Source organism: Aspergillus caelatus (assembly GCF_009193585.1).
Source record: "Aspergillus caelatus strain CBS 763.97 unplaced genomic scaffold BDV27scaffold_25, whole genome shotgun sequence".
Lineage (NCBI taxonomy): Eukaryota > Fungi > Ascomycota > Eurotiomycetes > Eurotiales > Aspergillaceae > Aspergillus > Aspergillus caelatus.
This window is the reverse complement of record NW_022475288.1, coordinates 172,400-196,575: the sequence shown is the minus strand read 5'-3', so window position 1 is coordinate 196,575 and position 24,176 is coordinate 172,400. Positions and strand designations below refer to the sequence as shown.

The window sequence follows — 24,176 nt, the reverse complement described above, 5'->3', positions numbered from 1 at the left end:
ACCTTTACACTTCTATTGGACCCATCCATTGATCTATGACACAATTTACAATGTATACTGGATACTGACCTGGTCAGTTTCTTATAACGTTCACGAGTTGTATAAGGGATTGGAAAAATATAAATATAAATAAAATAATAATAATAATAATAACAATAATAATGAAAAACAGACTTTTTAGCCAAGGCCTGGGTGGAAACTAGATGCGAGTTCCAATCGTCTGACAGACTTGAGAACCATTCGAAACTCCACCAAATCAGGTCGCAGTCACCTCAGCCACACTGTGTCTTTCGGCGCTTCGGATCAAGGCCCTGGAAAGGGTCTTCAGGCTGGATGTCGTTATGAGAGCCCATGAGTGCTGGGAGGTATCTTACTGATATATTACCTACGGTAAAATAACTTGAGACTGACATGTTTCTGGGTCAATCCATCCATCAACACTCAACTGCCAGGCTCCACTTTTTACGACGATTCTGGACACATGCATGCTGCTAACGCCCTAAACTCCAGCGAAGGAGGGTACCAGCTGAGATCGGACGGTGAATCCGGAGAGTGGCTAAATTTTGTGCTTCTGTGTGTACGTATGGACTCGTTCCATACGATCGGGATTTCATGTCTGCATGAGAAAAACTCGCCGGGCATCCATAGTATCTATGCGCCCAGAGCTGGTAAGCCGTTGTAGGGTAAATTGAAACGGAAGAAAAGGCTCCTTGTATTTCTGTAGGCAAAGTATATCAACGGAGTCGTAGTGATCCAATTTTTTTTTTTTTTTTAATGATAGAGCGTTACTTTATCTTTTTTTTATTCCATTTATTTTCTTACTTTTTTTCTTCTTTGCCTTTAGTGAGACCCTGTATAATAAGTTTGGAAAGCAACGCCATTAATACACCCTATAATTTTTTTTTCTGATCTCTTTTTGTGTTCAGAATCACCGACGGTCATCCTCTTCTCTTTCCCTTTCGGGTCAGCCCTCTCCCGCCCCTCCTCGACTCACTCTTCTCTCTTCGCGCCCTCTCTCTGTCCCTCTTCCTCTATCTCTTCTCTCGACCTCTGCGTCTCGCTTTTTCTTCCCCTCCATTCTCACTACCGCTTTAACAAAAAAAAAACTTTCTTTTATTTACATTCTTTACATCCGTCATTTTCTTTTCTCTTTTGCGCGTTCGCCTTCACAGTAATTTGGACCTCTCTACTTCCCATATCTTCTCAACCCACTCCACTGTGATCAGTACTGTGGGTTTCCTTACTATATATCATTACAGACGGTCTCCATCTACCCGGTCAGGCGCTAGTCCAATATTTTCGTTCGTCAAATACTACTAGAGCCCGCTCTCAACTAGTGATCCCATCTTACCGCTGGAACCATCTACTATATCGGAGAACCACTTACTGTGGGCGGATGTCGCCTTTATGAAAGTTGTGCCTTCTTTTTTTTATTTCGTTTTTATAGCTCTTCCTGTTTCCTCTTATTTCTTGTTTCTCGTTCCTTCTTTTTCAATATAGTATCATTATCGCAGAGTCGCAATGCCAACGGTCCTACTACCGTCGTCGGCCGCTGCCTTTGCGCCGCGGTCTTCACCGAATGTGGTGTTGAACACCAAAGTCGAACCATGGCTGACAGCGACATTGAAACGAGTCAGTCGAGTCAAGCGACCTTTAAACAATGTGACGCAACATACAAAGTGTCTGACGGAAACCTTGTCCTCACCAAACGCTATCTGGACCCTCTGCTCCATGATGTTCCCCAAGGCCCCCGAAGCAGAGCTCCGAAGGGACGAGAACCCCTGGGCGGAGGCATTCTTCAACTACCAGATGATCCATGTGGAGGCTTACGTAGTGCATGTTGACATGGTGTCTCGAAATGAGGTCGCATTCAAACTGACCCCGGAAACAATCGAAGCTTTGGTCGACTTCCACAAGGAAGTTTACTCCGTTGACACTGCCGCGAGTACCTGGGACTGGTCTGAGAAGGAGAGCCAGTTGAAGAAATTACAGGAGGAGTTTGTCCAGGCTGCCAACAAGTTCGTCTATCGCACCAGCGCGCAGGCCCTTGAAGGGCTAGAGGAGGACGGTGCAGGTGAGCTGCTGGGGGGCCGAAGTGAGGAAGCAAAGTCTGCGGTCACCAGCCTGTTCGTTCCGTTGCTTCCTCCGCCTCCACGTGTGGTCGACGTGCTTCGGTCGACACCTGTTCTACCCAGTTCCACTGGTCCGGAGACATGGTGGCACGACCCTATGCAGCAGCCTGTGTCGATGGACACGTGGAAAGTACTGCCATCCAGCCCAGCCACGGCCAGTACAGGCGATTCTAATCCGAATATATGGACCAGTCTGAACAACATGAATGAGTTCTCCTATGCTTCTCCGACACCGTCCTACAGCCAACCCTACACTACTTCGCCTTACAATGCGACGCAGTATTATAGCACCGCTGCCACGTCTGCCGCACTTGCCGCACTCCCATTGCCAAGCATGTTGGTACAGCCCTGCAGCACAGCGGCGAATATGATCGGATTTGGGTGGGGGGACCGATACCAAGACTTTGCGCTGCCGTACGGGACAACCATGTAATACGCCCATGGAACCAGACACTTGACGTTGATGGTCTCCCTGACTTCCCGTATTTTTGGTTTAGATCCCGGAGTCCCTGTCGACAAACCACATCTAGCTCGCTTGTACCCTTCGAGCCCGAGACGCACCCACAAGAACGACCGGGAGCAATATCCCCCGCTATACAGACAACAGACTAATTGGCATCAGTGACGGCGTTACCATTGACGATTCTGCGACCATGATACTCCACTTCGTTTGCATGACCATCAAAGAACATAATATCTTCTCTCTTTGCGATTGTGACTACTTTGTGTTTGTTTGTTTCTCTTTTCTTCGAGCCAGCGTTAGCGTTTCGTCTCTCCTTGATTCTTTCGGTTTTTGTTCTCTTGCATGAAGAAGCGGCGGGTCGGCTATCTGTTTTGTTTTGTTTCATGAGAATATCCCATTGTTCAGATCCCGTTTTATATGTCATGAAAGACCTGGTTAGCCTCGCGGCTTGGGATATGATTTGGATGAGAAACGCTCGTTTTTATTTTCTTTCGTCGCCGCGTCTGTCCAGGATAGCTTGATCGATGGTGCTATGGCGGGGCCTAGAGCCCTCCTTCTCTGTCCTGGACATCCTCTTTCTGGTACAGGCTACCGGACTGGTTATCTGCTAGGTCAGATTGAAGAGGCATTGATCGCGGCGCTGCGAAGTTACGTTATCTTTACGTTCGCAGGTTTTTCTGGCAACACAGACCACATCGGTGTCGACAGAACAGTGGAGGTTGGATTACTCGTTGGCCCGGGACGGCTGTCTGTGACAGGTGCCCGTTGTAGCTGAGGACCGTCGGGTCTGTGACCTGATGAGACTTAGTTCCCCGAGTGGACCAATTTCTCTTTGATTTGTTTTCGCCATGTGGACTGTGTTTGTCTATAGGGTCATCTCCTATCTTCCAGGCTGGGTTCTGAATACCTGGATAAGCTCGTTCCAACCCCTCTCATTGAGTGAGAGGTGAGGGACGAGAATCGGATGCTGGTACAGTCTTGCACATGCTGAGGCGGGTCCCTCGTTCTATTCTTTTGTCCTTGACTCTCGTTATTGTCGTATGCATTGACACTTGAGCATGATGTAACTAGTCTGGATAACATAATTTGAAAAATTGCAGGACTAGCACAAGTATCTTATCTCTTTTCTAGTAGTTATATTATTCTACGAATAAACTCATACTAGTATTAATAAGATGATCATAACAAGCAATCATAATAGTCATAATACTCATGATAATACTTATTCAGGGTCATGACTTTTTCTTGGCTCAAGTGCCGATAACCAATGACGTCAGTGTCTGGGGAACTTGAACTCCGGTCTTTCGCTGCCTGGCATGACGGAGAACTTCCTTGAACAGGCTTTGCATTGATCTATGTGTATATCGACCCGATTGAATTGCAATCTAATCTAATTAATTTAATTACTACTACTGTTGGTGACAATCATCAGTCTCACCACCGACATCAATCCTCGATAGACACCGACAGTACTGTACATAACATACATACATACATTCCCACGCCATCCAAACCTCCCCCAGACCTCCACTGGTGATCGACCCCTGAAAACATCAAATGGCCGCCCTCCAAGAAGCCCTCGAATGCCTTGCCCCAATAACCTGGGACGAAGTGCCCACTGACCCCTCCGCCCTCCGCACCTACATCAACGACCTCTCCACGAAAGCCCACCTCATCGTCAACTCCGTCCCAGAACCCCCTCCATCAACCACCGCCACTACCACCCACCACGTCAAACCCTCTCCCGCCAGACTCAACACCACAGACCCAACCCTCCAATCCCTCCAACAACAATGGAGCAAACCCATCAAGGTTTCCAGTACAAGAGACAACCCGCTCGACCTCCACATCCACAAACTTCCGGGCAGCGATGGCAAAGGCCACTGGTTCGGTCGTCGCAGCGTCCACGAGGGCCTCCCCTTCTCTACATGGCAGGCGAAGCTCTCGAGTGAGATGACCGAGACGCTGAAGGCGAACCGCGAGCGCATGAAGCAGGGCCAGACACCCGACCAGTCGGTCCGTGGCATCGGGGCCGAGAAGCAGGTCGAGACTATTGAGGTGAAGGATGAGAGTGGGGAGAAGGTGTTGGCGCATGTAACTGTTTTTCATGTTTCTGCGCAGTTTCCGAAGCCCACGACGCCGAGGGATTTTGTCACGCTGATTGTTAGTTGGGAGGTTGGGGTTGAGGAGGGGGGACGGTTTTGGATGATGGTTTCGAAGCCCGTTGAACATGCTGAGGCGCCGCCGTGTCAGGGGTATATTCGGGGGCAGTATGAGTCTGTGGAGTTTATTAGGGAGATCCCGGTTAAGAGGGGAAGTGATGGTGACGGTCAGGGTGTGGTTGAGGGGTCTAGGATTGGGGAAGTGGAGGCGGCTTCGAAAGAGAAGCAGGGAGGTAATGGTAAAGGGGAAGAGAGGGCTGAGGAGGCGAACCCTGTCGAGTGGATTATGGTGACGAGAAGTGACCCCGGGGGTAATATACCTCGGTGGATGGTAGAGAAGGGAACGCCTAAGAGTATCTGTTCGGATGCGGTCAAGTTTCTGGACTGGGCTTGTCGCGATCCCAATTCGCCTGCTGAGCCAGGTATGGACGATGGTCGCCAAAGGAGACGGAGAAACAGTCTGCATACGGCCGGCGTGCAAGAAACTGAAGATAGTGAGATCAGCGATTCTGAATTTTCGGATACCGAGGTGGAGCATCATGGTCTCATTGCCAGCTTTGCCTATTTACTCAACGCTGGGTTGGAGCGATACGCCCCCCAGGCTGTGCTGGACTATATACCAGGCCACTCACGCCATTCATCAGGAGATAGGTCTGATGTTTCTACAGAGGACGGAGAGAGAGCACCCAGGTCTAGTGGGGATCCCGTCCCGCGAAGTGATGCAACAGAAAAGGACAAGGATGATACAAGGTCTCAACTGTCGCAGGATAAAGCGTCCTCGATAAACTCCGGCCTCGCCACTCCCATCGAATCTGGACACCACAACATCCCGCCAGTGGACTTGATGAAGATAGAGAAGAAGGACGGCAAGCTAACCTCGCATGAGAAACAGCTTGCTAAACTAGCCCAGCGCAAGCGTGAAGTCGAGGCCCAGCTGGACCGAGTACGAGAAGACATCAGGTCCCTCCATCTACCGTCCCGTGAGGAAGGGTCCAAGAGAGACAAAGCATCTGCAGCTGCTTTGGCAACCGCCGACGCTAGCAGTGATCAAGTGAGCACCAGTGCGGGCAGCAGCAACCAGCGACAGACGCCGGAAAGTCGCTCGTCGAGCAGTAATAACCTGGCCCATCCTACAAGCAGCCGCGACACGGCGAAGATGCACAAGGTCGCTTCGGGCTTATTCAACGAGGAATCCAAGCTCCTCAAGCAGCTAGGGAAGATTGAGAAGCATCAGCTCAAGGAGGCGTCAAAGATCGAGTCTAAACAGCGGAAGCAAGCAGACCAGGAAGAAAAATCGAAGTCTCGAACAGAGATTGATATCTTGCGCCATGAGAATGAACATCTGAGGAAAGAGCTCGAGCGACTTAGGAACGAGCGACGACAATGGCTCGAGTTGATCGCGTCATTGCAAACCGAGAACACAAACTTGGCGGCGGCAGCTGGAAAGACGGAAAAGTGATGCTTGAAGCTTGACCTGTATATATAGTTTTCTGATATACTAAAAAATTTAGCATGGCTATGTTTTGCATATGTATAAGAGTCGTTTCATTCGGACACCATATGGATGCATACTCAGTCATTTCACTAAAACCATGCAACCGACGCCCTCGAATCATTACAGTACATGGTAATGAACCAAACAATAAGTCCAGCCTAGAGTGTACAGCTCATACATCCAATTAATCCCACCGAGCTGTCTAAAATACTCCATAACTCCCAAGCGATCAAGGGCAACTGTAAACGGACCGCATGTCAACCGGCATCAAGCAGTACCAACCACTCAATCCCAGCATCAGCGTTGATACCAAACTCAGCCCACAAGCCATCAAGCAGAGTTCTCGCCTCACCGAGGGCATTCATCATCCGTAAACCTCGATACCACAGCCGATAATCATAACAAGATCACAACAGACAATCATCCATGAAATTCAAACCCCCAAAGCGCAATCCATTCACTCCTGCGTCTAAAAGTCCCAACTATCAGCACACATACACCCACACATAAATATAAACATATCCCCCACCCCACCCCAATCCCCCAGAGAAAAACTAAAAAAATAAAAGGAAAGAGAAAACTCACCTCAGGCGGATTTCCAGCCCCCCTAACCATCTTCTCAATAAACATAGCCCGGACCTTCTCCTTCGGCTCCCCCATTCCAACAGCCATATATGACAACATCGGCGGATGTCCAATATACGAAGCGTAGCTGTCGCGGATGATGTTCGACGTCCATTCGTACTTGGTCGTGTCTGCGTGTCCCGTACCCACGTACCGAGCCTGCATGGCCTCGAGGTTCTGGAGCGTGCGAAGCTTATCGGCCATTTTGGTAGATTTTTATTCACTGTGGTTTTTTCTTTTTTTTTTTTTTCTTCTTGGAGTTGGAGATGTGTTGCTGTTCTGGTTTCTGGTTTCTCTGGGGGTTGGATTTGAGTTGGGGTTGGGTTATCGGCGATTTCTTTATCGGATGGTTTGTATATGATCACGTGATGAATATATATATATATATAAGAGATTTTGTGGGGTATTGTATGGGATTGTGTGGTGGTCTTGCAGCATCACAGAGTCTTTTCTCTTTTCTTTGGTCTTTTTTTTTTTTTTTTTTTTTTTGAGGTTTAGTTATAGAGTAAGGGGATCTGAATCTAGAAACTGGTGATGGAGGATTCAGAAACGAAAGTACCGTTAGCATGTCGAATTGCGAGTTTGGTGCATGCGCATTTTGATGGCTTGCCTGCTCGGAGTAAGCCTAATGTTCGGTCTGATGGGACGAGGGAATGGATTCCTATGTCGGGGATTGTGATTGTGAAGGGTATGTAGATTCTATTTTGATTTCTGTTTGAAATTATATCTCTTGGTTCTTTATTTTCTGTGCTTGCTTTTTGTGGTGTATAATGTGTAGACTCATCTAACGACACCGATTTTATTAGGGGAAGATACACCAGATGAAAAATTGACTTGTGTGGCTGTTACGTATGTTTCACTCATCTATTAAGTTTTCTACCGAGAGCGAAAGAAAAATTACAAGGCAAAAATAACTAACGATAGGCAGATCCGGCGCAAAATGTCTCTCAGCATCTCAAGTCCCCAAAAGCAAAGGATTAGTGCTCCATGACTGGCACGCTGAGATCCTCGCGCTTCGCGCATTCAATCACTGGCTGTTATCCGAGTGTCGGAGTTTTATTGCTCAGGAACGAAGCCAGAGGTCCTCATTTGAGAATGATACATCAAAGGAGAAGGAAGAGAAAGAGGAAGAGGAAGAGGAAGAAAAAGAGGAAGAGGAAGAGAAAGAGAAAGAGAAAGAGAAAGAGAAAGAGAAAGAGAAAGAGAAAGAGAAAGAGAAAGAGAAAGAGAAAGAGAAAGAGAAAGAGAAAGCGCCGTTTTCTCCATATATCCGACGAAGGCAAGGCCCCGAGGACTCAACGGCAACACTGCCGCCGTTTGAACTCGAACCGGACGTGAAAATCTACATGTACTGCACCTGTGCGCCCTGCGGAGACGCAAGCATGGAACTCTGCATGGCAGCCCAGGAAGATCCGACGCCGTGGGAAGTTCCCACGACGACACCAGATGGTGAGGATGGGGAGCTTCTAGACGGCCGGGCGCATTTCTCGCGACTGGGGATCGTGCGGCGGAAGCCGTCTCGCGCAGATGCCGAAGCTACGCGGAGTAAGTCGTGTTCGGATAAGTTGGCCCTGAGGCAGGTTTCGTCGCTGTTGTCGTTTGAGAGTAGTTTGCTTGTGGCCACTACGGGGAATGCCTATCTCGAGGGGGTTATTATGCCTGAGGGGGAGATTAGTCGGGTTGGATGTGAGAGGTGCTTTGGGGAGGATGGACGAATGAGTGAGCTCAAGGGGAAGGTTTGGACCCCCGCGGGTGAGAAGGCAGTCGAAGAGCGAGGATACGGATGGCGGTTTCGACCGTTTAGGATCCTGTCGGTGCCTACTGGGCTCGTTGAGGAGCTTTGGGCGTTTGGAAAGTCGGATCCGATGGGGGCATCTGCTTCGAGGAAAAGTAAACCTGCGGTTATTTCGGCTGTTTGGGCGGCGGCTTCGTCTGTGGCGGTTCCTAGTGTGGTGGATAATGGTGCTAAGTCGTTGCCTAAATTACGTGGTTCTCGGACGGGTTTGTATGAGACCATTATCAATGGAGTGAAACAGGGGAATCGGGCGTTGGAGCCTGTGGCACGGGGTGCTTCTGCGTTGTCAAGGGCGAGGCTATGGGGCCTATCTAAAGAGATTGTGCAATCTTGCGTGGATGATCATGACCAGGAATCTGGCGTCGAGATCGGTGTGGAAGAAGGGCAGTTGCCCCTGGGATTGGATGTGACGAAGCGGATTGCGGAGGCCCCGACATATCGGGAATTCAAGAAAGAGCCTACGGCTCTGACTGAGTCACTCGAAGCACGGAGAAGTGCGATACGAGAAGCCAGACGAGTGTTGAGTGGATGGGTCCCTAATCCAGGGGACGAGAATTGGGGGTTGGAGGTGCTGATTGATCCCAAGAAGCGGAAGCGTTGATCCAATGCATGGAATTTATAGCAATGAACATCATGACCATAGCTCTAGTTGATGTATATATTAAAAAAGTAATAATTATGAATACATAGAACGAAATGACTGGAATGGATCCAGAGTCTATCCCAAACATATCACGAACTTTTTTTTTCACTCCACGGAAACAGAAATCAACAATACACCGCGGGCGCTGCCTAGTAGATACCAGGGATGATGCGACTGCGGACAATAGACGTATAGCGATTCCAATCAGCACCGTACTTCCTCTTGCACTTTTCTTCATCGCGTCTCTCGCGATGAATTAAGAGGACGCCAAAATAGATCAAGAAGAAGTAGGTGTACACCATTCCCCAACCACGGACCTCAGGTGTCTGTACGACCTGTTTCTGCACGTCGCCGGTCTGGTTGATACTTTCAATAATAGTATAGCCGGCAAATCCAGTGGGCAGCGAATACGCCCACGACATCAGCCAGTCGCCCAAGTAATTGATATGACGCGCCATGCCCCACCATCCAGAAATCATCAGCTTGGATCCACTAGCTGTTTCAATGTATTTGATCTGCTTCACACGGGGGTCATTGGGGTCCGTACGGAATCGATTCTTCTGGTTGTTGGCGCCACGGAAAATCGAGTATCCCACGCCAGTTACGGCCAAGATAAGCAGGATACCCTTCAGACCCAACTCCAAGGGGTAAACCGCAAGGTACCTAGTTTGGAAATTGTAAACGAACGGGACCCAAACCATGTCACCGAAAGAGAGCATGAAACCCATTCCATCCATGATCACGTCCATCGTGGTTAGGACAGCTGGCTCCATATACAATCCATCCAGAACATAGAAGAGCTGGAATGCGGTGGAAAGAACGATCGAGTCCGTAAAATAGCCGTACGTTCTGTACTGACGGGCAATGTTGGACAAGTTCAGTATGTTCCACCCAAGCAAACCGGGCCGCATCTCACACCATACTTTGATGTCAATCGTCCGTGAAGCTTCGCTGACGAAAGGAATAGGCAGCTGCACCCGAGGATTGAGTTCCCGGCCAATGAAGAAATCATATAGAGCATTGCCAGTGTGGCCACCAGGTGCCAATTGTCTAAGTTCGGGGTTGAGTTGGCCAGGCGCAGGAACGGAGAAGCTCCTCACATAGACAAAGACCGCGATCGCTGTGCAAATTACCAGGTTTGCCGTAATGACCTGCACGTAATTATCCCAAAGAAATGTCCACACGGCGAAGTCCGCACCGTAGACGTAGGTGCCCAGAGCTAAACCGGAGAGGATCAACACGGCGGAGGGGAAGGCTGTAAATTGGGTCAGCCGATATCATTCAAGTATCCAACACCAGATCCATACCATTGAACTTGTATCGAAGCCTTCCTGTGCAGGCCAATTCTGTACCCTCAACCTCCTGACCAGGTAGGAACACATACAAGACCAGGCTGAGGAGGTAATAACTCAACACCCAGAGAGTTACGCGAGCGTCGAAGAACCCTTTAAGGTCATCTTGTGGCCAGCCAACCTCCACCTTTAATTGGTCCAGGGACAAAGTCGAAGGATTGAGCAGCGAGGGAGCAGGACAACCGGAAACATCGTTACATAAGAAGGTGAAAGCGTAGATGAGAGTCGGAAGGCAGATCACAAATGCAAACGCGCCGGGACTGTTGAAGGTCAATTCCTAGGTTCATGGCTGCGACACTCGTGAAACAACATACGGGCCACAAAATTCATAGCCCCGTTTCTCGGGAACGGGCTGTATCGGGACTTTGATCTTGGAATTCTTCTTCGGCGCCATGATGCGACTGAATTGGGGAGGGAGGAGTCCACAGAGGGTTTATGTCGCCGGTCGCGCGTATGCCAGAGAAACCCACCAACAATACTATAGAAGAGGTAGGAAGCTGTGGGGCTTCTTCAATGGCTAGGGAGGAGGTATTTATCTGTAGGTAGGGGAGTGTTTCTTGAAGAAAGAAGGTCGGTCATCTGAGCCGGATGATTGGTGGCCGACGGGGGCCGCGGACACTTTTTGCGTTTTGTTCCTTTTGTTCCTTTTGTTTTCTTAACTCCGCAATTCAAGTCTATTGTTGGAGAACGACCACAAGATTCAGGCATCTTACGTATCCTATCCTTCCTCGGTCCTTATCCTTCTCTTCCCTCCCCCATTACTCACTCTCGTTCGTAATTCCTTCTTTTCCCTTTTATCCACATTTCATTGGACTTTCTTTCCTTACTAAATTTGTCTTCGGCGATCTCGGTCCCTTTCCATTATATCATTGTTATCGCTAGTCATCCCGCTTTCTCTCTGCGGGATTTATCTCCCATCATGAAGTCGCTGGCTACGTCGTTGCTTGGATTCCTCCTCCTTCTCTCAGCACCCCATGCTTCCGTTTACGCTGCCTCAGATTCAACGGGCTCAAACGCCTTACCGCCCTGTGTAGCACGCTCTCCGACCTCCGGTCTCTACTACGATCTGAATTCAATCTCTCTATCCCCACCGAAGACGAAGGACGAAAAGCTTCGTGGAAACGTCCGCGATGAGAGCTGGCATGCCAAGGGTCATGACTACCATGCAAACTTCACGATAAACGTTTGCGCTCCGGTGGTGGAGGATGTCAAAGATGTGGTCGGGGTCGACCGCGCAAGATGGCAGAATGTCAGTGCATATTATGAGAAAGAGGGCAAGGTATATTCTATCGGGTACGTTGTATGCGAGTTATGGCCATGAATCAGACGGAACACAGGCTGACGTGTTCCTAGGCAACAAGCGTCTGAGCCATTTTTCCGGGGCCGCAAGTTGGTTCTGAACTACACTGATGGCTCACCGTGTGCTGGGGAACTCATTGGAAATGCTTCGCGCACCAAATCGACAATTATGTCGTTCCTTTGCGATCGCGATGCTCCAGCACATCAGGCGACCGCGTCCTTTGTTGGTACTATGGACCAGTGCACATACTTCTTTGAAGTCCGAAGCTCTGCCGCCTGTGGTGGTGTCGCCCCGGCCGACGGCCAAGGCCTTGGCCCAGCCGGTGTTTTCGGTGTAATGTGAGTATTACCTATCCCATGGGCCATTAATGAAGGAAATAAGAAAGGGTTAACACTGTCCTGTAGTGCATTGATCGCCGTCGTCGCGTACCTTGTTGGTGGCTGCGCTTATCAGCGGACAGTCATGCACCAACGCGGTTGGAGACAGTGCCCGAACTACAGCCTCTGGGCGGGCATGTTCGACTTTGTAAAAGTAAGTATACTAGCATTGATACCGTTTCGGCGGGCTCATTCCAGAGCGCGCCGCCATGATCGAGGTTCCTACAAGGAGTTCAACTATGCGAAGCTACCAATTTCGAGGATGGATTGAACGCCGCTTTGGCTGGTCTAGAGCTCAATTACATCGAGGGAGTCGGTACTTTCAGCATCTGGTCTATGTTCTTCCTATCTCTTGTTTACTATATAATCATATAGACCTATGTTGAACATGGGTAAACTGTTGTTTTCTGTGTACAGCAGCAGGATCTGCTCTTGTGATTAGCCCTGGAATGTTGGACATCAACGATTTCGTTAAATAGTTCTATTGTTTAGCAGGGTTCCTTCCTCTTGTGTCTTTCCCATATGCCTAAGCTATGACACGACCATTGGGGACCATCACTAACCAGCAAGCGTAACTAGGACATGTTCACTATTCTCGGCTCCTCCTTAGGCCGCGTGTTCCGTTTCAAACGATCGCCGGCTCTCGGCCACACCCGCAGCGGCAGCCAGCGCGGCGGGTTCATCAGTGCGATCGGCGGGCGGAGAAATTCCGGAAGAGATGTCGATGCCGAAAATCGACTGATAGATCAACTGGACGAAGAATGGGAGGACTGATATTTTATGATCTTCCCAATCTCCCTTGCTTTTGCTTTCCACTGTGTCGGTTCTGTTACATGATTGTCATGTCTGATTTCGCTGTATTGCATGTTGGATGTAAGATTTTCCTGGACTGTTACGAATAAGGGTCATTGGCGCTATGGATTCCTTCGCTTCCAAACAAGGATATGATATTCGCTTTAGCATTCCGTCTGTCGACAAGGCCTCACATTGATTTATGGAGTCGATTCTGGTGTGTGGAGCCACCTGTACTAAGTTAAGATACAACGTAAGATGCTGCGCATTGTATGCTGGGAAGACCATACATGCCACCGAATTGATGAGCGCCCAAAACTACGTAGCTGTAAAATATGCACAGCTATTAATGAACCTGGCAACTTCTATGTACAGCAGACACTCATAAGCACCAATACCATTTTGGTTCCCTAAACTAGCAGTCCAGACATAGAATGAGTTATTTAAGATATTCCAGGCTTGGTCTTTCAGTGCAGTAGTCGGCTATAGTTCTTGATTATAGTCAAGGCTCCAGAAGTGGTTTTTAGGATATTATGCAAATAAAATGAGAAAAAGACACCAACTAGCATCATTGGTCTAGTGGTAGAATTCATCGTTGCCATCGATGAGGCCCGTGTTCGATTCACGGATGATGCACTTTTCCTTTTGTATTTGTTTTTGCTTCCGCCCTTCTGGAACCCAGTAGTCCAACTTGTATTATATGAGTTTCGGTTTCTACAGATGGTGGAAAGTCTATTTCTTTGTATTTCCCGTACTGGATGTTGAATGTACATACTCCTAGATAGATGATGTTCTTAACTACTCCGTAGTTGACACAGGATAATAACTTACCCACAAACTGGACACCTCACATCTGAGCCACATGGCATGATCCCATCCAAGATATAAGAATAATACAAAGACACCCACCCCATCAGAAGAGATTAGTATTCCCTAAACCCCAGGAAAATATACACATAAAACCACCGTACAGATATCAAGAGATCATAATAAAACTCCAACCATCTCTTTTGCCAAACCATCCCATACAAGCCGAACAAAAACTCGCCAAGAGGATCCCGAAAGAAAACCAAAAAAAAAACAAAGCAAAATGCCGCCGTTAAAATTTGACATCGAGCGCCGTCGGTGCCCTCCCGCTACTCGTTCATGTGAGGTCCTCGATTCACACTCGCTATTCCCATGTCAAACGTGCCCATGGGCATGTTCCCCGCGTTGAAGGTCGACATGTCCGGGGTTCCGCTGCCGGGGACTTGTGCGGGGCTTGGGTCGAGGTTGACGCCTGCACTGACGGGGTCTAGGTTGAAGGGGAGGAACCAGGCGCTTGGTTGGTAATACTCGCCTACTCCGGCGGGGGCGTTGGGGTCTAGTTGGCCCGGGAAGATGGCGGTGTTGTCTGGGGCTGCTGCCGGGGACGGCTCTGCGCCGTTCACGGTAGAGATGGGCGGATTGTCTGGCGGCATGAAGCTGTTGGAGGGATCGAGGCCACCAAAGGAGCCGTAGACGAACTGTCGGTCTAGTTGGGGTAGTTGGTCGGCTGGGACGGGAAAGTCGAATGGATACTGGCCGTAAAGTTGTCCACGGCCCTGGTTGAACAGTGTGGGCTGTGGGAACCCGCCTCCAGGCGTGCCCATCATCCCTGGAGTGTTTATATCAACCATCGGTTGAGAGGTTGGCTGACCCATATCAGACAGACTTTCGCCTCTGCTGTCCTTCCTGGAATGCTGACGGCCTGACACGCTGGGCTGTGATGTAGGGGAGAGACTGGCAAAGAAGTCCTCAACGCTTTGAAGGTCGGCCTTCTGGCTCATCACGGCTTCATCACTCTTCTTTGTCTTTTGGGCGCTGGGGTCTTCCCAATGCATCCTCGACACGCCGTGAGGATACTTGTCGAACCAGTCACCATACTGAAACATGGCGGTGATCTGGCTGCCGTTCTGGGTGACAACCGACCCCTTAATGGCAGCATCTGCAAACTGCCGATATCGATCCTTAGCGCTTTCCACCATGTAGTGGAACATACCCCAATACTTCTTCATTTTGTTTAAATATCTATAAGTATGCCGTAGGTTCTCCTTCGAACGAGCCTCGAGCTGGGAGTTCTTGGAGAAGATACCCCAGATATGTACTGTGCTGGCTGAATATGCACAATACCCAGCAAATGGAACGGTAAGAGGGTATGCTGAAGCGCGATCGATCAGCACAGAGATATGGTGGGCCGCCTCCACCGCGGCCCGTCCAGCGTTGCTCAAGAAAGCCTTGGGCATATCCCTCGGGGGTCGCCCTCCCGGCGATAGAGGAATGGCAAACTGGTTTAAGAATAGCATGTTCTGGTGAATGATTATATGCAGAAAGAGAAACTGGTTGGCGATCCTGTCAGCCGCATGAATCTGGAGATTCTCATAAGTGAATGCTAAATGGCTTGGAAGAGATGCAGAAAACTCCTCAATTTGTCGTTTGAGGCGCGTATACCCTGACTCGGGTGACCACAGTGGATGAACATCCTTTTTCTTTCCTCCTAAATTTAGATAGTCCACGATACGCCCCCATAATACTATGGCGCGAATAATATAGGCAGAAACTCCCATGTTGTCCTTAGCGTTAGACAATTGGCCAACGTCATCCGGAACCGGATTAGGAACATTTCCATCCAGATCCTCCGTTGGTCCCGGGATTTCCATCTGAAAATGTGACTCTTTGATCGGCAGCTGTATCTGTATAAATTTTTCGTTTCCAATAGGGGGACGTTGACTTCCAGACGAGTTATAACGGTCCATCATGAAGCAAGCCCACATAGTACGTCTTCTAATTTCTCGATCTGTGAAGCTGAGCTGGGACCCGCCACCATTGGGCTGGTTCAATAGCGGATCCTCATCGAGTTCATTATGCAGTTGCAGAGCATAAGCCATCCGCAACGCCTGACCCCCAAAAGACCAACTTCGACCACCATGACAAGTTCCGAACTCATGAAGACCCAGCAGCAGGAAGACGGTCAAAATAGTAATGTTGGGTGCGTCGTGGCGGCTTAAAGCTATTGCAGCAGCAGGGTTGGCCCAATTCTCTCCGCGCAGAAAAGGCGGTTCGGAGTTGAGCTGTGGATGAGTTGAGAATCGAGCCGATACAGCGCAAACAGCCAGGATCAAAGCTGGCGGAACAGTCCTGGCCTTCAATCGGCGCATGAAGCTAGGTTTGTGGAGCAGGAGATAAGACTGCCCATAGACACAATCGAAGAAAACTTCCGCCAGATGTTCTTGAATCTCTAACGAGGGTAAAAATTCTGCTCCCTCAGTCATCAAACCGGTTGTATCGTTGATCTTACTTTCCCGGCGCATTGGGAAGATATCCAGCGAAGCTTTGCGTTCTCCACGAGCCCACTCGTCCATCTCATTCGCAAAAGCTTCGTCGGCCGTCCGCTTCTTCTGGCTCTTCGAGGCCTGCCCGGGCTGGGGAGGCCGGACCACTGATCGTCCGATGGCTGCCATATCCCTTGTCTCTTCCTTGGGGATAGTCTTAATAACGCGATCTTCCATTCTCTTTAACCGCTTATCTAGCATGGCCATATAATCTGTCCGGGGCGCTGCCTTCCGGGTGGTGACTTTATATACGCAGGGAATCCGAGAGCGCGAGCAGTGTTTGCACGCGGGCTTCTCGCCCGAACATCGAATCTTTTTCCTCCTACATGCGATACACGCCAAAGGTAGGCGCTTTCGCTCCTTCCCAGCCTTTGTCTTCATTTCGCTCCACGCCGGTTTTTCGTTCTTTTGCTCACCATTCAACACGAAATCTCCCTTCCCGTCCTCGGGGTGATGGTCGTATCCGCCCTCCAGAATATTACCGATATCGCCCCCGGTTTGGACGCTCCCGGGGTCGCGCGAGCTGGCCCGGCTCTGCGTGTCGATATCGTCGGGGAGGGCGATATCGTCGTGCCCCAAGGTGAGGCCTGCGGAGGAGGCCAAGGGGGATTCGTCGGACTCGGGCGGGATCATGACGGGTGCAGGTACCCCAAGAGCCAGGCGCGGGTCATCGTTCGGTAAGCCGGAGATAGTCGATTGGGGAGAGGTCCAAGAGATCTCGTCCTGCTCTCGGGAGAATGACGGGACGAAATTGCGGGATGAGGCGGTCGCTTCTGGTGGGTATGGGGAAGATTGAGGGTCGGTCGGTGGCGGCTTGGCATTGCTAGCCGTCGTCATGCTGGGGAGGATTATTAATGGTTTTTTTGTGTTGGCGACGGCCCCGAGTTTCTGAACTGGCACTGACTCGGGTTCACTACGGGCGTCGCCGGAGGGGAAGAGTTGAGGGATTATTCTTCTGTAGAAATTAGAAGGAAAACGAAAAAGCGGAGGAGAAGGAATTGGAGACTAAACTCCTCTTGGTACCGATTTAATGCAACTAAAAAAGTCGCGAGTAATCATCGAGTCTGGATTTAATGGTCGTCCTTAACCCCGTCTTCTGGGTGTCATTTTCACTTCTATACGGAGACGATCATTGGGTGAACCAAACATTCTTGAGCTTGGGTCCCAGGAGAATGGATCCTCTGTATCATATTGGTTGGTGAGTTATTTTCCTTTAACTTCAAATAGTCCCAGGTATGAAAACGGATTCGTTGGTTGTGGATCCTTCTCACCTTATACTACTACCGCTACTATTTGAATCTATCATCGACTAGTATCTAACGATGAATTGGCCGCCTGACAATTCAGGCGGTGACATGTAGGAACTCGACTCTTTCAATGGTCCGGGGCAATTCCCATCCCCTTCGACAATGGTTTAAAAAACCCTTGCGGTGACATTACGGTCTATTATCTACTGTACTAGGTGGATACCCTCCATTATACTTCGTCCTTCGAACATGTTCGGTAAGATAGTCAGTCCACTCTTGAGGATATACCTCTATGCCTAAGGGTGCAGCGCTTCACATTAGTGCGGTCGTCGCCCGGACCCCGATGCGTAATCCTTTCTATTACATTAGCAATCCAACTAATACATATCTAACATTGAACGTTACCTCCAGACTAGGTCACTCGTCGAATAATTACATCCAAAGATGCTTAGGTCGGCTGCGGTTCATGTTCCACGCGTGGCATGCCATGTAACAGTCCCCTGCATAAATACCGTTCCCGCTACAGATCCCGACTACGACCTGGGTCGTCCAACGCGCTGGCGTGGCCCGGCGCTTTCAAGGGAAGCCACAATCTCTGCGCCCAAGACATAACTGTTGTACCCTGGGAAAACAATCCAAAGACCACTGGCCCACCGGTAAGCGAACGAAGTGAGATTATAACACAGGAAGCTTACTTTGGTATAATCCACAGGAAGATCAGAGTTATAGCATCATTATGTCCAATGTTATCAAAGCCGGAGAAAACCTCGTTCAGGCCTGGGATCCTTGTAAGCAAGGCACAACCATCCGATATAGGGAACTCTTCTTTTCACAACTCACAGTAGAGGACAGTCTTGCTGAGAGTCGCAAGAGATGCGCTGTACGCGACTAGAAGTGCAGTGGCTCCAGTTCGTCCAGAGACTACCTTTTCGGTCCTCAACATCCACATAAGCCCCTTTTTGGCTTTGCGCTGCCCGCGACCGCCCGACGCTGAGACTCCGTGGCTATACACAATCCAGAGGTAATAGATGTATCCGGCACATTCCACAAGGTTCAATACAGTCAGTGCTGCTGGGAAACCGTTTCGAGCATTGAATGCTGGCCATCCATAGATATAGTCAATTGTTCCATACAGCGCATAAGGTATCCAAATAGGGGAATGCAATTTGTTGCCTGGCATGGTATGCGGACGGAGCAACACATAGCCTGCACCCCAGATAACTAGCGGAACTGACACGACGAGCCAAACGATGATCGCAGTCGATGGGGCGTGGACCCATCTATTCGTGGCGCCATCGCTGTTGTTAGACGGCGAGGAAGCCTTTCCCGTTGATGGAGGCGGAAAGTCGCGGGGATGGTGTCGCGTAGAAACCATAGCTGAAAGATAATCGCGGTGTATAAGTACACTGGAGAGTGACACCCGCCCGAACAGTGAGTTTGCGATCAATACAAGCCTAGAAAGCGTGAGACAGAAGCCGTCCTAGGAATCGGTGAGAAAGGGGAGGGAAGGAGCAGTGCGACCATTGTTGGTCTTGAATGAATAAGCAGCGACTGACGGCTAATGACGTTGTGCAGAAGGCGCCTCTCCTTCCGATTCGATCCCCATTTAAGAGGTATGGTTAACTCGAGTGACTTATGGATTTATTACGCATTCGACGGAGGGAACTGTGGTTCAAACCAGCCATGACCTGTCCCGATCTAGACATCTTCATCTCCACTTGATTGGGGCCGTCCGCCGCAAGCTGCAGCAAAATACCACTATTATGATGTGCTGCTCCACTGGACCCAGTGATAGCTCATTATTTTATCGCTTTAACCAAGCCGATGTGTCTTCCCTTGATCTGGTCAAAGGTATGATGTGCCGAGGGAGATCTTATTTTAACTACCGTTCCGGTCGGGTGGACCTGAAGCTAATTTGCGACTCAGCCCGTCCGCTGGTCACGTGTGGGTATGGGCTTTTTGCCGTAAAAATCTCCTGGACTTGTCTGTCTGTTAAACCATTCAGCAATGTAATATCCGTTCCTCAAAAGTATGATATCTAGTCCAACATTACAGTTTAGCTGCATCAACTAAGTAATGGATAATGCCAATCAAAAGGTTGAAGCCCCAGAGATCTAGTGCCACCCAGTCAGTAACTGAGTTGTTGTTGTCTGACCCCTTTGCTAGAAACTTGATCAACTTGCTCGAGTTCGAGAAAACCAACGCAAGAGCCGTGCTAGGAAACAGGAGCATACCCGCGGCTTGGAACAAAAGCTGGTGGCTCTCCAAGAACAAGCCCATCAAAAAGATGTTGAACATAGATTGGCTATTCAGAAGCTGGAAGCTGAAAACAGGGGCTTGAGACTCCTTTTGTCTCGCTTGGGGCTACCTGCTGAAACCATTGCAGAATATGTCCAGGCAGTTGAGGACCCAAACATGGCTCAGAAGGTTGCCATTCCAGCCCTAAGACAGTCACTGGCCATGCATAATCAACAGAAGAATTGTCGGAATCCGCCTTCATTACCTAGGTGCCAGACGGATTCCGAAGTACCCCACACAGAGGATTTAGGAGACCTATCAAAGACAGACGTTTCCCAGAACGCTACAAAGCTCGCTCAAAAAACTGAGCCTCAGGGGACTTTGGATCAACAAATATCCAATCAACGTCAGTCTATATGTGGTTGTCTTCCTGATACAGCAGCGGGATCAAGCCCCACTAGTTATGATGTTCTCAATACGACCCTCTGCGCGATTGCGGAAGAGCTGATCAAGCAACATAACAGACGCGGCTTGGATATGGCAGAGATTCAGAAAAAGCTCTGGGCAGGTTTCTGTAATGGCCTTACAACTGACGAAGGATGCAGAGTACAAAACCAAATTTTATTCCAGGTCCTAGACGAGATTAGCGGTGACTAGTTTCTATCTCTTGGATATCATCGTCTCCATATCATAAGCGCTTGCTTTCATTGAACGCCACTGCCAAGACCCCAAGATTTCCAAGCCCCTCTTCGTCTTTTGGCAAGCTGTTTGGCAAAATGCATCACCTTCAAGGGGCCGGGATTTCGATCAGAGGGCTAACTGTCACAATTGGAACTCGGCCACTGTCGACACACCAAGAGCAGAGCTACTGGTTAAATCACTGGACTTGCGACGGGTGCAATGATGGCCGCCTGCAAGATTGAGTCTATGACAACTAGGACTCCACAGCACTCCGTAATTTCTTCCAGCGTGTTCTTACCAGGCCAGGGCCTAAGACATGTTAGTTTGCCATTGTGAAAGGAACCAACATTGCAGTATATCATATCATACTAACCTGAGATTACTGCCATCAGAGACCCGTTTCGGACCAACAATTTCTATGTTAATTTACGTTATTATATGTAAATGGCGATAACCTGGCTCGGAATGGAACCCCGCTATTGAACCACTGATATCAATGTTAAAGTCAAGTTTCCTGCGCGAAATATCGGTGTAAGCTTCATACTTCTGTTTGTATGTGATTGGATACATCATAACAAACAAGCCAGTAGCCTATGACTCTAGCAAATATGAGAGCCAACGATGATATATTTATACATTTATGGAAGGAGACTTTACTGGTGTGTGGGGACACCGATGTCCACCGTTCCTTTGTGATATGTATGTGCTTCAATGGCGAGGGTGTTGCGTTCAATCATCTAGTTTGCTTTATTAGTTCGATGTAAGGATAATACTGGGGGCCCATAATAAGGTCGAACTAGAAATCAACACAAAGAACAAAAGATGAGTTGAATATGCATACGGAGTACCCAGCGATTCCATCGCCGCCATACCGACTCTGTCCTGCGCTGGATGGATGTCACGTTACCCATCCTTGTTTAGTACTAGTCCATAAATCTATGGATCCCGACTCGAGGGACTTCCCGCCGAGCACCATCCTTTCGAACCAAACTAAGCATGCATGGACAAACTGTGAGATGCATGTCGTGAGCGAATTGCATTGAGTCCCCCAATGAATATACTTTTGGCTTGACTCATGGTGGATGGTTAAGGCACCGCAAGGTCCGCACCCGGCTCACCACCGTTGAAAGTGGCTTGGTATTTTAGCGCGGTGGCCTGACCTGTACTCACCAATGGACTTGATAATACTCTCAAGAACAAATGATGCCGTCTCTGAACCTGAATACACCATTTCAACTACTGATCAAACATGCTGGGACATGTGGCAAAGGACCCGCCAACCAGCCGACAATCTTCTTGTACATTCCAGGAAGCAAGAGTGTTCATGGTGTGCTACTTTGGTTCATCCGTCGTTAGCGGTTTATAGTGCTAGACAGACGACGGTTGACAAGACCCCCATTATAACAGTAGGGAAGAACTTTGACCCACAAGCCACTTCATTGCTAAGAGGGTGACATTTACCGTCCCGAATAGCGGCTATAGCAGCGTTTCTTATATAATTTCTTGTACTTTGTCTGAGCTTTCCCCCCTCCTATGTTTCATCGCCCCCCTAATTACCCGCTATGGAAAGAGACTAAATCACATCGCGTAGGGCTCTTTCTCCACTGCGGGTAATAGGCATGGGCTAGCCAGCAATCAATTAATATCTCCGAAGCTACTTGTGTGCGCTTACAGTCTAAACTAAAAGTAGTGGTTCTTAGCATGTGGCACAATGTCTGAACGCTGGTTCTCCCAATTCTTGTTCGCTCACACGTATATCCTACGAAGAAAATGAGTGAAGAGAATAATCGAGTTGCCATTGTTACAGGCGCGACTGTAAGTACTTCATTTAGTCAATAAAGGATGACAGACACACTCACTCCACATCTGTCTTCTGCCAGTCTGGTATTGGAGCCGATATTGCCAGGGACCTGCATTCCCGTGGATGGAAAGTCGCCTGTGTTGGCCGACGAACCCAGGCCGGAAACGATCTTGTGGAGGGCCTGGGCGAGAACGCACGTTTTTTCCAAGCAGATGTCAGCGACTATCAGAGCCAGGCTGCTGTCTTCAAAAAGGTCTTCCAGTTATGGGGGAGAATTGATGCACTGTGCGCGAACGCTGGTGTGGGTGATCAGTCTTCGCTTTATCTCCTTAACCGGCGCGATAAAGGCGTCGAGGACGTCCCTCCAGAGCCAGACCTCTCCTGCACTGATATAAATTTCAAAGGTGTCGTCTATGGCACTGTATTAGCAACGCACTTTATGCGACACAACAGGCCCGAGGCGGGCGGAAGGATTGTGGTGACCGGCAGTATCGGGGGTATTTTTCCTCATAGGACGTATCCCGAATACAGTGGAACCAAAGCAGCAGTCAATCAGTTTGTTCGTGGCGTTGCGCCAATGTTGAAGGCCAAGGATAACATCCATATTAACTGTGTCTTGCCGGGTATTGTTGCCACACCCATCGTCCCCCCTGAGATGATTGAGGCCGTGGCTCCGGAGTGGTAGGTTTTGCCAATTCAAAACGTCGTTTCATCGCTTTATATCTCTCCCTCACACGCTGCACAATAGTTCATATTCGAGCGGTTGCTAACCTAAAAACCTTTAGCCGGACTCCGATGAAGACGGTCCTCAATGCAGTTCAAATCTTCTTAGAAGATAAAACGGGCATAGCTGGTGAACTTCTGGAATGCTCTGCAGATAAACTGATATATTATCATCTTCCAGAGATGGGTAATGGACATATCACCAAGCGTGCTGTGACCGTCTGGGAACCATTGTTCAGACTGGCGCATGGCGAGAACTCTGATCTTCCGGATGCAATTCCAGACATCAGCCCATTTAATGGCACTTCTTTGGGTGCACCACGAGATGCAAAGCTCTGACAAGTTGCCTGAGGAGCGACAAGCCTTGCCATCTCTGACGAGTATGGCAGACGTATATATTGTGAACAGATTGTGACGACTATCATGGGAGGGATTCCTGCAATTTGTACTTAGCTTTTATGGGTTCTCACCAGTATATGCCTTCGAGAACCAAACTTAATTCAACAGTGTGATCAATTGAACCAAACAAGGGCCTGCCCTGTAACTCAACTCAAAAACATGGTTCCATAGAAACCATAAAAACTGACACGCAAGCACTCACAGTACAAGCACCAAGAAAGGAAAGGAGCCTCAAAGAGCCCTTACGTTAAGACTCATGGCAAAACCTAGCCCCTTACCTTTCGCAAGAACCCGGGATTATATTCCACCATGCTATAACCATGACATGTCCATTACCCGACAACTCACCGCAGTTCCACCGACCGACCCAGGCGGTCATCTTGATGTTTTTTCGGGAAATCCCATGGAACTCTCGTTACCTTACCCGGTATTTAGCATGAATAGGTAGCCACTTAGGCTATTTTGCCGTTACCGGGTCTAATGTTGTTGATCATGCTACGGTCCGACATTAGCAAAGAAGAATCGGGATCGGAACTGGAACTAGGAACTCAACACTATATCAGCTATCGGTATTGGCCTCAAGCCGAGAAGACCCTGAGAAG

General features: G+C 49.1%; 10 protein-coding genes and 1 non-coding gene across 11 annotated transcripts; 7 read left to right on the top strand and 4 right to left on the bottom strand.

Annotated features, from left to right (window-relative positions):
* Positions 1-1,215: 1,215 nt before the first annotated feature.
* BDV27DRAFT_51804 (uncharacterized protein) lies at positions 1,216-2,653 on the top strand. The gene has a single exon (XM_032076830.1). It carries the CDS (start codon positions 1,522-1,524, stop codon positions 2,563-2,565), a length of 1,044 nt encoding a protein of 347 aa, XP_031931326.1. The 5' UTR covers positions 1,216-1,521; the 3' UTR covers positions 2,566-2,653.
* Positions 2,654-3,945: 1,292 nt separating this feature from the next.
* On the top strand, positions 3,946-6,291 carry BDV27DRAFT_122764 (uncharacterized protein). Its single transcript, XM_032065707.1, has one exon. It carries the CDS (start codon positions 4,153-4,155, stop codon positions 6,214-6,216), a length of 2,064 nt encoding a protein of 687 aa, XP_031931325.1. The 5' UTR covers positions 3,946-4,152; the 3' UTR covers positions 6,217-6,291.
* On the bottom strand, positions 6,279-7,184 carry BDV27DRAFT_122762 (splicing factor 3B subunit 5 family protein). Its single transcript, XM_032065706.1, has 2 exons — positions 6,838-7,184; positions 6,279-6,721 (listed from the first exon to the last, which is right to left on the bottom strand). The coding sequence occupies exons 1-2, from the start codon at positions 7,078-7,080 to the stop codon at positions 6,710-6,712; spliced, it is 255 nt and encodes an 84-aa protein (XP_031931324.1). The 5' UTR covers positions 7,081-7,184; the 3' UTR covers positions 6,279-6,709.
* A 226-nt stretch (positions 7,185-7,410) lies between these two features.
* BDV27DRAFT_168360 (tRNA-specific adenosine deaminase) lies at positions 7,411-9,368 on the top strand (the record flags this gene model as incomplete). Its single annotated transcript, XM_032074746.1, has 3 exons — positions 7,411-7,564; positions 7,683-7,725; positions 7,805-9,368. 3 exons carry the CDS (start codon positions 7,411-7,413, stop codon positions 9,270-9,272), a joined length of 1,665 nt encoding a protein of 554 aa, XP_031931323.1. The 3' UTR covers positions 9,273-9,368.
* Positions 9,368-11,194, bottom strand: erg24B (c-14 sterol reductase). Its single transcript, XM_032076829.1, has 3 exons — positions 10,981-11,194; positions 10,622-10,926; positions 9,368-10,569 (listed from the first exon to the last, which is right to left on the bottom strand). The coding sequence occupies exons 1-3, from the start codon at positions 11,058-11,060 to the stop codon at positions 9,464-9,466; spliced, it is 1,491 nt and encodes a 496-aa protein (XP_031931322.1). The 5' UTR covers positions 11,061-11,194; the 3' UTR covers positions 9,368-9,463.
* Positions 11,195-11,348: 154 nt separating this feature from the next.
* On the top strand, positions 11,349-13,490 carry BDV27DRAFT_122759 (putative vacuolar sorting receptor (Mrl1)). Its single transcript, XM_032065705.1, has 4 exons — positions 11,349-11,959; positions 12,020-12,304; positions 12,371-12,497; positions 12,923-13,490. Exons 1-4 carry the CDS (start codon positions 11,586-11,588, stop codon positions 13,115-13,117), a joined length of 981 nt encoding a protein of 326 aa, XP_031931321.1. The 5' UTR covers positions 11,349-11,585; the 3' UTR covers positions 13,118-13,490.
* A 210-nt stretch (positions 13,491-13,700) lies between these two features.
* On the top strand, positions 13,701-13,771 carry BDV27DRAFT_t40. Its single transcript has one exon. It is a non-coding gene; the product is annotated as a tRNA-Gly (tRNA).
* Positions 13,772-13,914: 143 nt separating this feature from the next.
* On the bottom strand, positions 13,915-17,331 carry BDV27DRAFT_122758 (putative C6 transcription factor). The gene has a single exon (XM_032065704.1). The coding sequence runs from the start codon at positions 17,320-17,322 to the stop codon at positions 14,272-14,274; it is 3,051 nt and encodes a 1,016-aa protein (XP_031931320.1). The 5' UTR covers positions 17,323-17,331; the 3' UTR covers positions 13,915-14,271.
* Positions 17,332-17,901: 570 nt separating this feature from the next.
* BDV27DRAFT_122757 (uncharacterized protein) lies at positions 17,902-19,596 on the bottom strand. Its single transcript, XM_032065703.1, has 4 exons — positions 18,573-19,596; positions 18,428-18,509; positions 18,138-18,377; positions 17,902-18,085 (listed from the first exon to the last, which is right to left on the bottom strand). The coding sequence occupies exons 1-3, from the start codon at positions 19,105-19,107 to the stop codon at positions 18,266-18,268; spliced, it is 729 nt and encodes a 242-aa protein (XP_031931319.1). The 5' UTR covers positions 19,108-19,596; the 3' UTR covers positions 17,902-18,085; positions 18,138-18,265.
* Positions 19,597-19,808: 212 nt separating this feature from the next.
* Positions 19,809-20,627, top strand: BDV27DRAFT_154248 (bZIP transcription factor; the record flags this gene model as incomplete). Its single annotated transcript, XM_032071926.1, has 2 exons — positions 19,809-19,829; positions 19,899-20,627. The coding sequence occupies 2 exons, from the start codon at positions 19,809-19,811 to the stop codon at positions 20,625-20,627; spliced, it is 750 nt and encodes a 249-aa protein (XP_031931318.1).
* Positions 20,628-21,718: 1,091 nt separating this feature from the next.
* Positions 21,719-23,913, top strand: BDV27DRAFT_122748 (SDR family oxidoreductase). Its single transcript, XM_032065702.1, has 3 exons — positions 21,719-22,466; positions 22,532-23,133; positions 23,238-23,913. Exons 1-3 carry the CDS (start codon positions 22,422-22,424, stop codon positions 23,512-23,514), a joined length of 924 nt encoding a protein of 307 aa, XP_031931317.1. The 5' UTR covers positions 21,719-22,421; the 3' UTR covers positions 23,515-23,913.
* The last annotated feature ends 263 nt before the right edge of the window (positions 23,914-24,176 follow it).

Bases quoted from the DNA above. Each gene is read 5' to 3' on its own strand.
- BDV27DRAFT_122757 (XM_032065703.1), bottom strand. From the start codon at position 19,107: ATGGTTTCTACGCGACACCATCCCCGCGACTTTCCGCCTCCATCAACG. The intron at 18,510-18,572 runs GTGAGTTGTGAA...CAAGGATCCCAG, and splicing joins CAGCAAGACTGTCCTCTACT to GCCTGAACGAGGTTTTCTCC. The intron at 18,378-18,427 runs GTAAGCTTCCTG...CCGGTGGGCCAG, and splicing joins TTCCTGTGGATTATACCAAA to TGGTCTTTGGATTGTTTTCC.
- BDV27DRAFT_122758 (XM_032065704.1), bottom strand. From the start codon at position 17,322: ATGACGACGGCTAGCAATGCCAAGCCGCCACCGACCGACCCTCAATCT.
- BDV27DRAFT_122748 (XM_032065702.1), top strand. From the start codon at position 22,422: ATGAGTGAAGAGAATAATCGAGTTGCCATTGTTACAGGCGCGACT. The intron at 22,467-22,531 runs GTAAGTACTTCA...GTCTTCTGCCAG, and splicing joins CCATTGTTACAGGCGCGACT to TCTGGTATTGGAGCCGATAT. The intron at 23,134-23,237 runs GTAGGTTTTGCC...AAAAACCTTTAG, and splicing joins GAGGCCGTGGCTCCGGAGTG to CCGGACTCCGATGAAGACGG.
- BDV27DRAFT_51804 (XM_032076830.1), top strand. From the start codon at position 1,522: ATGCCAACGGTCCTACTACCGTCGTCGGCCGCTGCCTTTGCGCCGCGG.
- BDV27DRAFT_122762 (XM_032065706.1), bottom strand. From the start codon at position 7,080: ATGGCCGATAAGCTTCGCACGCTCCAGAACCTCGAGGCCATGCAGGCT.
- BDV27DRAFT_122759 (XM_032065705.1), top strand. From the start codon at position 11,586: ATGAAGTCGCTGGCTACGTCGTTGCTTGGATTCCTCCTCCTTCTCTCA. The intron at 11,960-12,019 runs GTACGTTGTATG...ACGTGTTCCTAG, and splicing joins GGCAAGGTATATTCTATCGG to GCAACAAGCGTCTGAGCCAT. The intron at 12,498-12,922 runs GTAAGTATACTA...AAGCGTAACTAG, and splicing joins GCATGTTCGACTTTGTAAAA to GACATGTTCACTATTCTCGG.
- erg24B (XM_032076829.1), bottom strand. From the start codon at position 11,060: ATGGCGCCGAAGAAGAATTCCAAGATCAAAGTCCCGATACAGCCCGTT. The intron at 10,927-10,980 runs GTATGTTGTTTC...GACCTTCAACAG, and splicing joins GGCTATGAATTTTGTGGCCC to TCCCGGCGCGTTTGCATTTG. The intron at 10,570-10,621 runs GTATGGATCTGG...CCCAATTTACAG, and splicing joins GCTTCGATACAAGTTCAATG to CCTTCCCCTCCGCCGTGTTG.
- BDV27DRAFT_122764 (XM_032065707.1), top strand. From the start codon at position 4,153: ATGGCCGCCCTCCAAGAAGCCCTCGAATGCCTTGCCCCAATAACCTGG.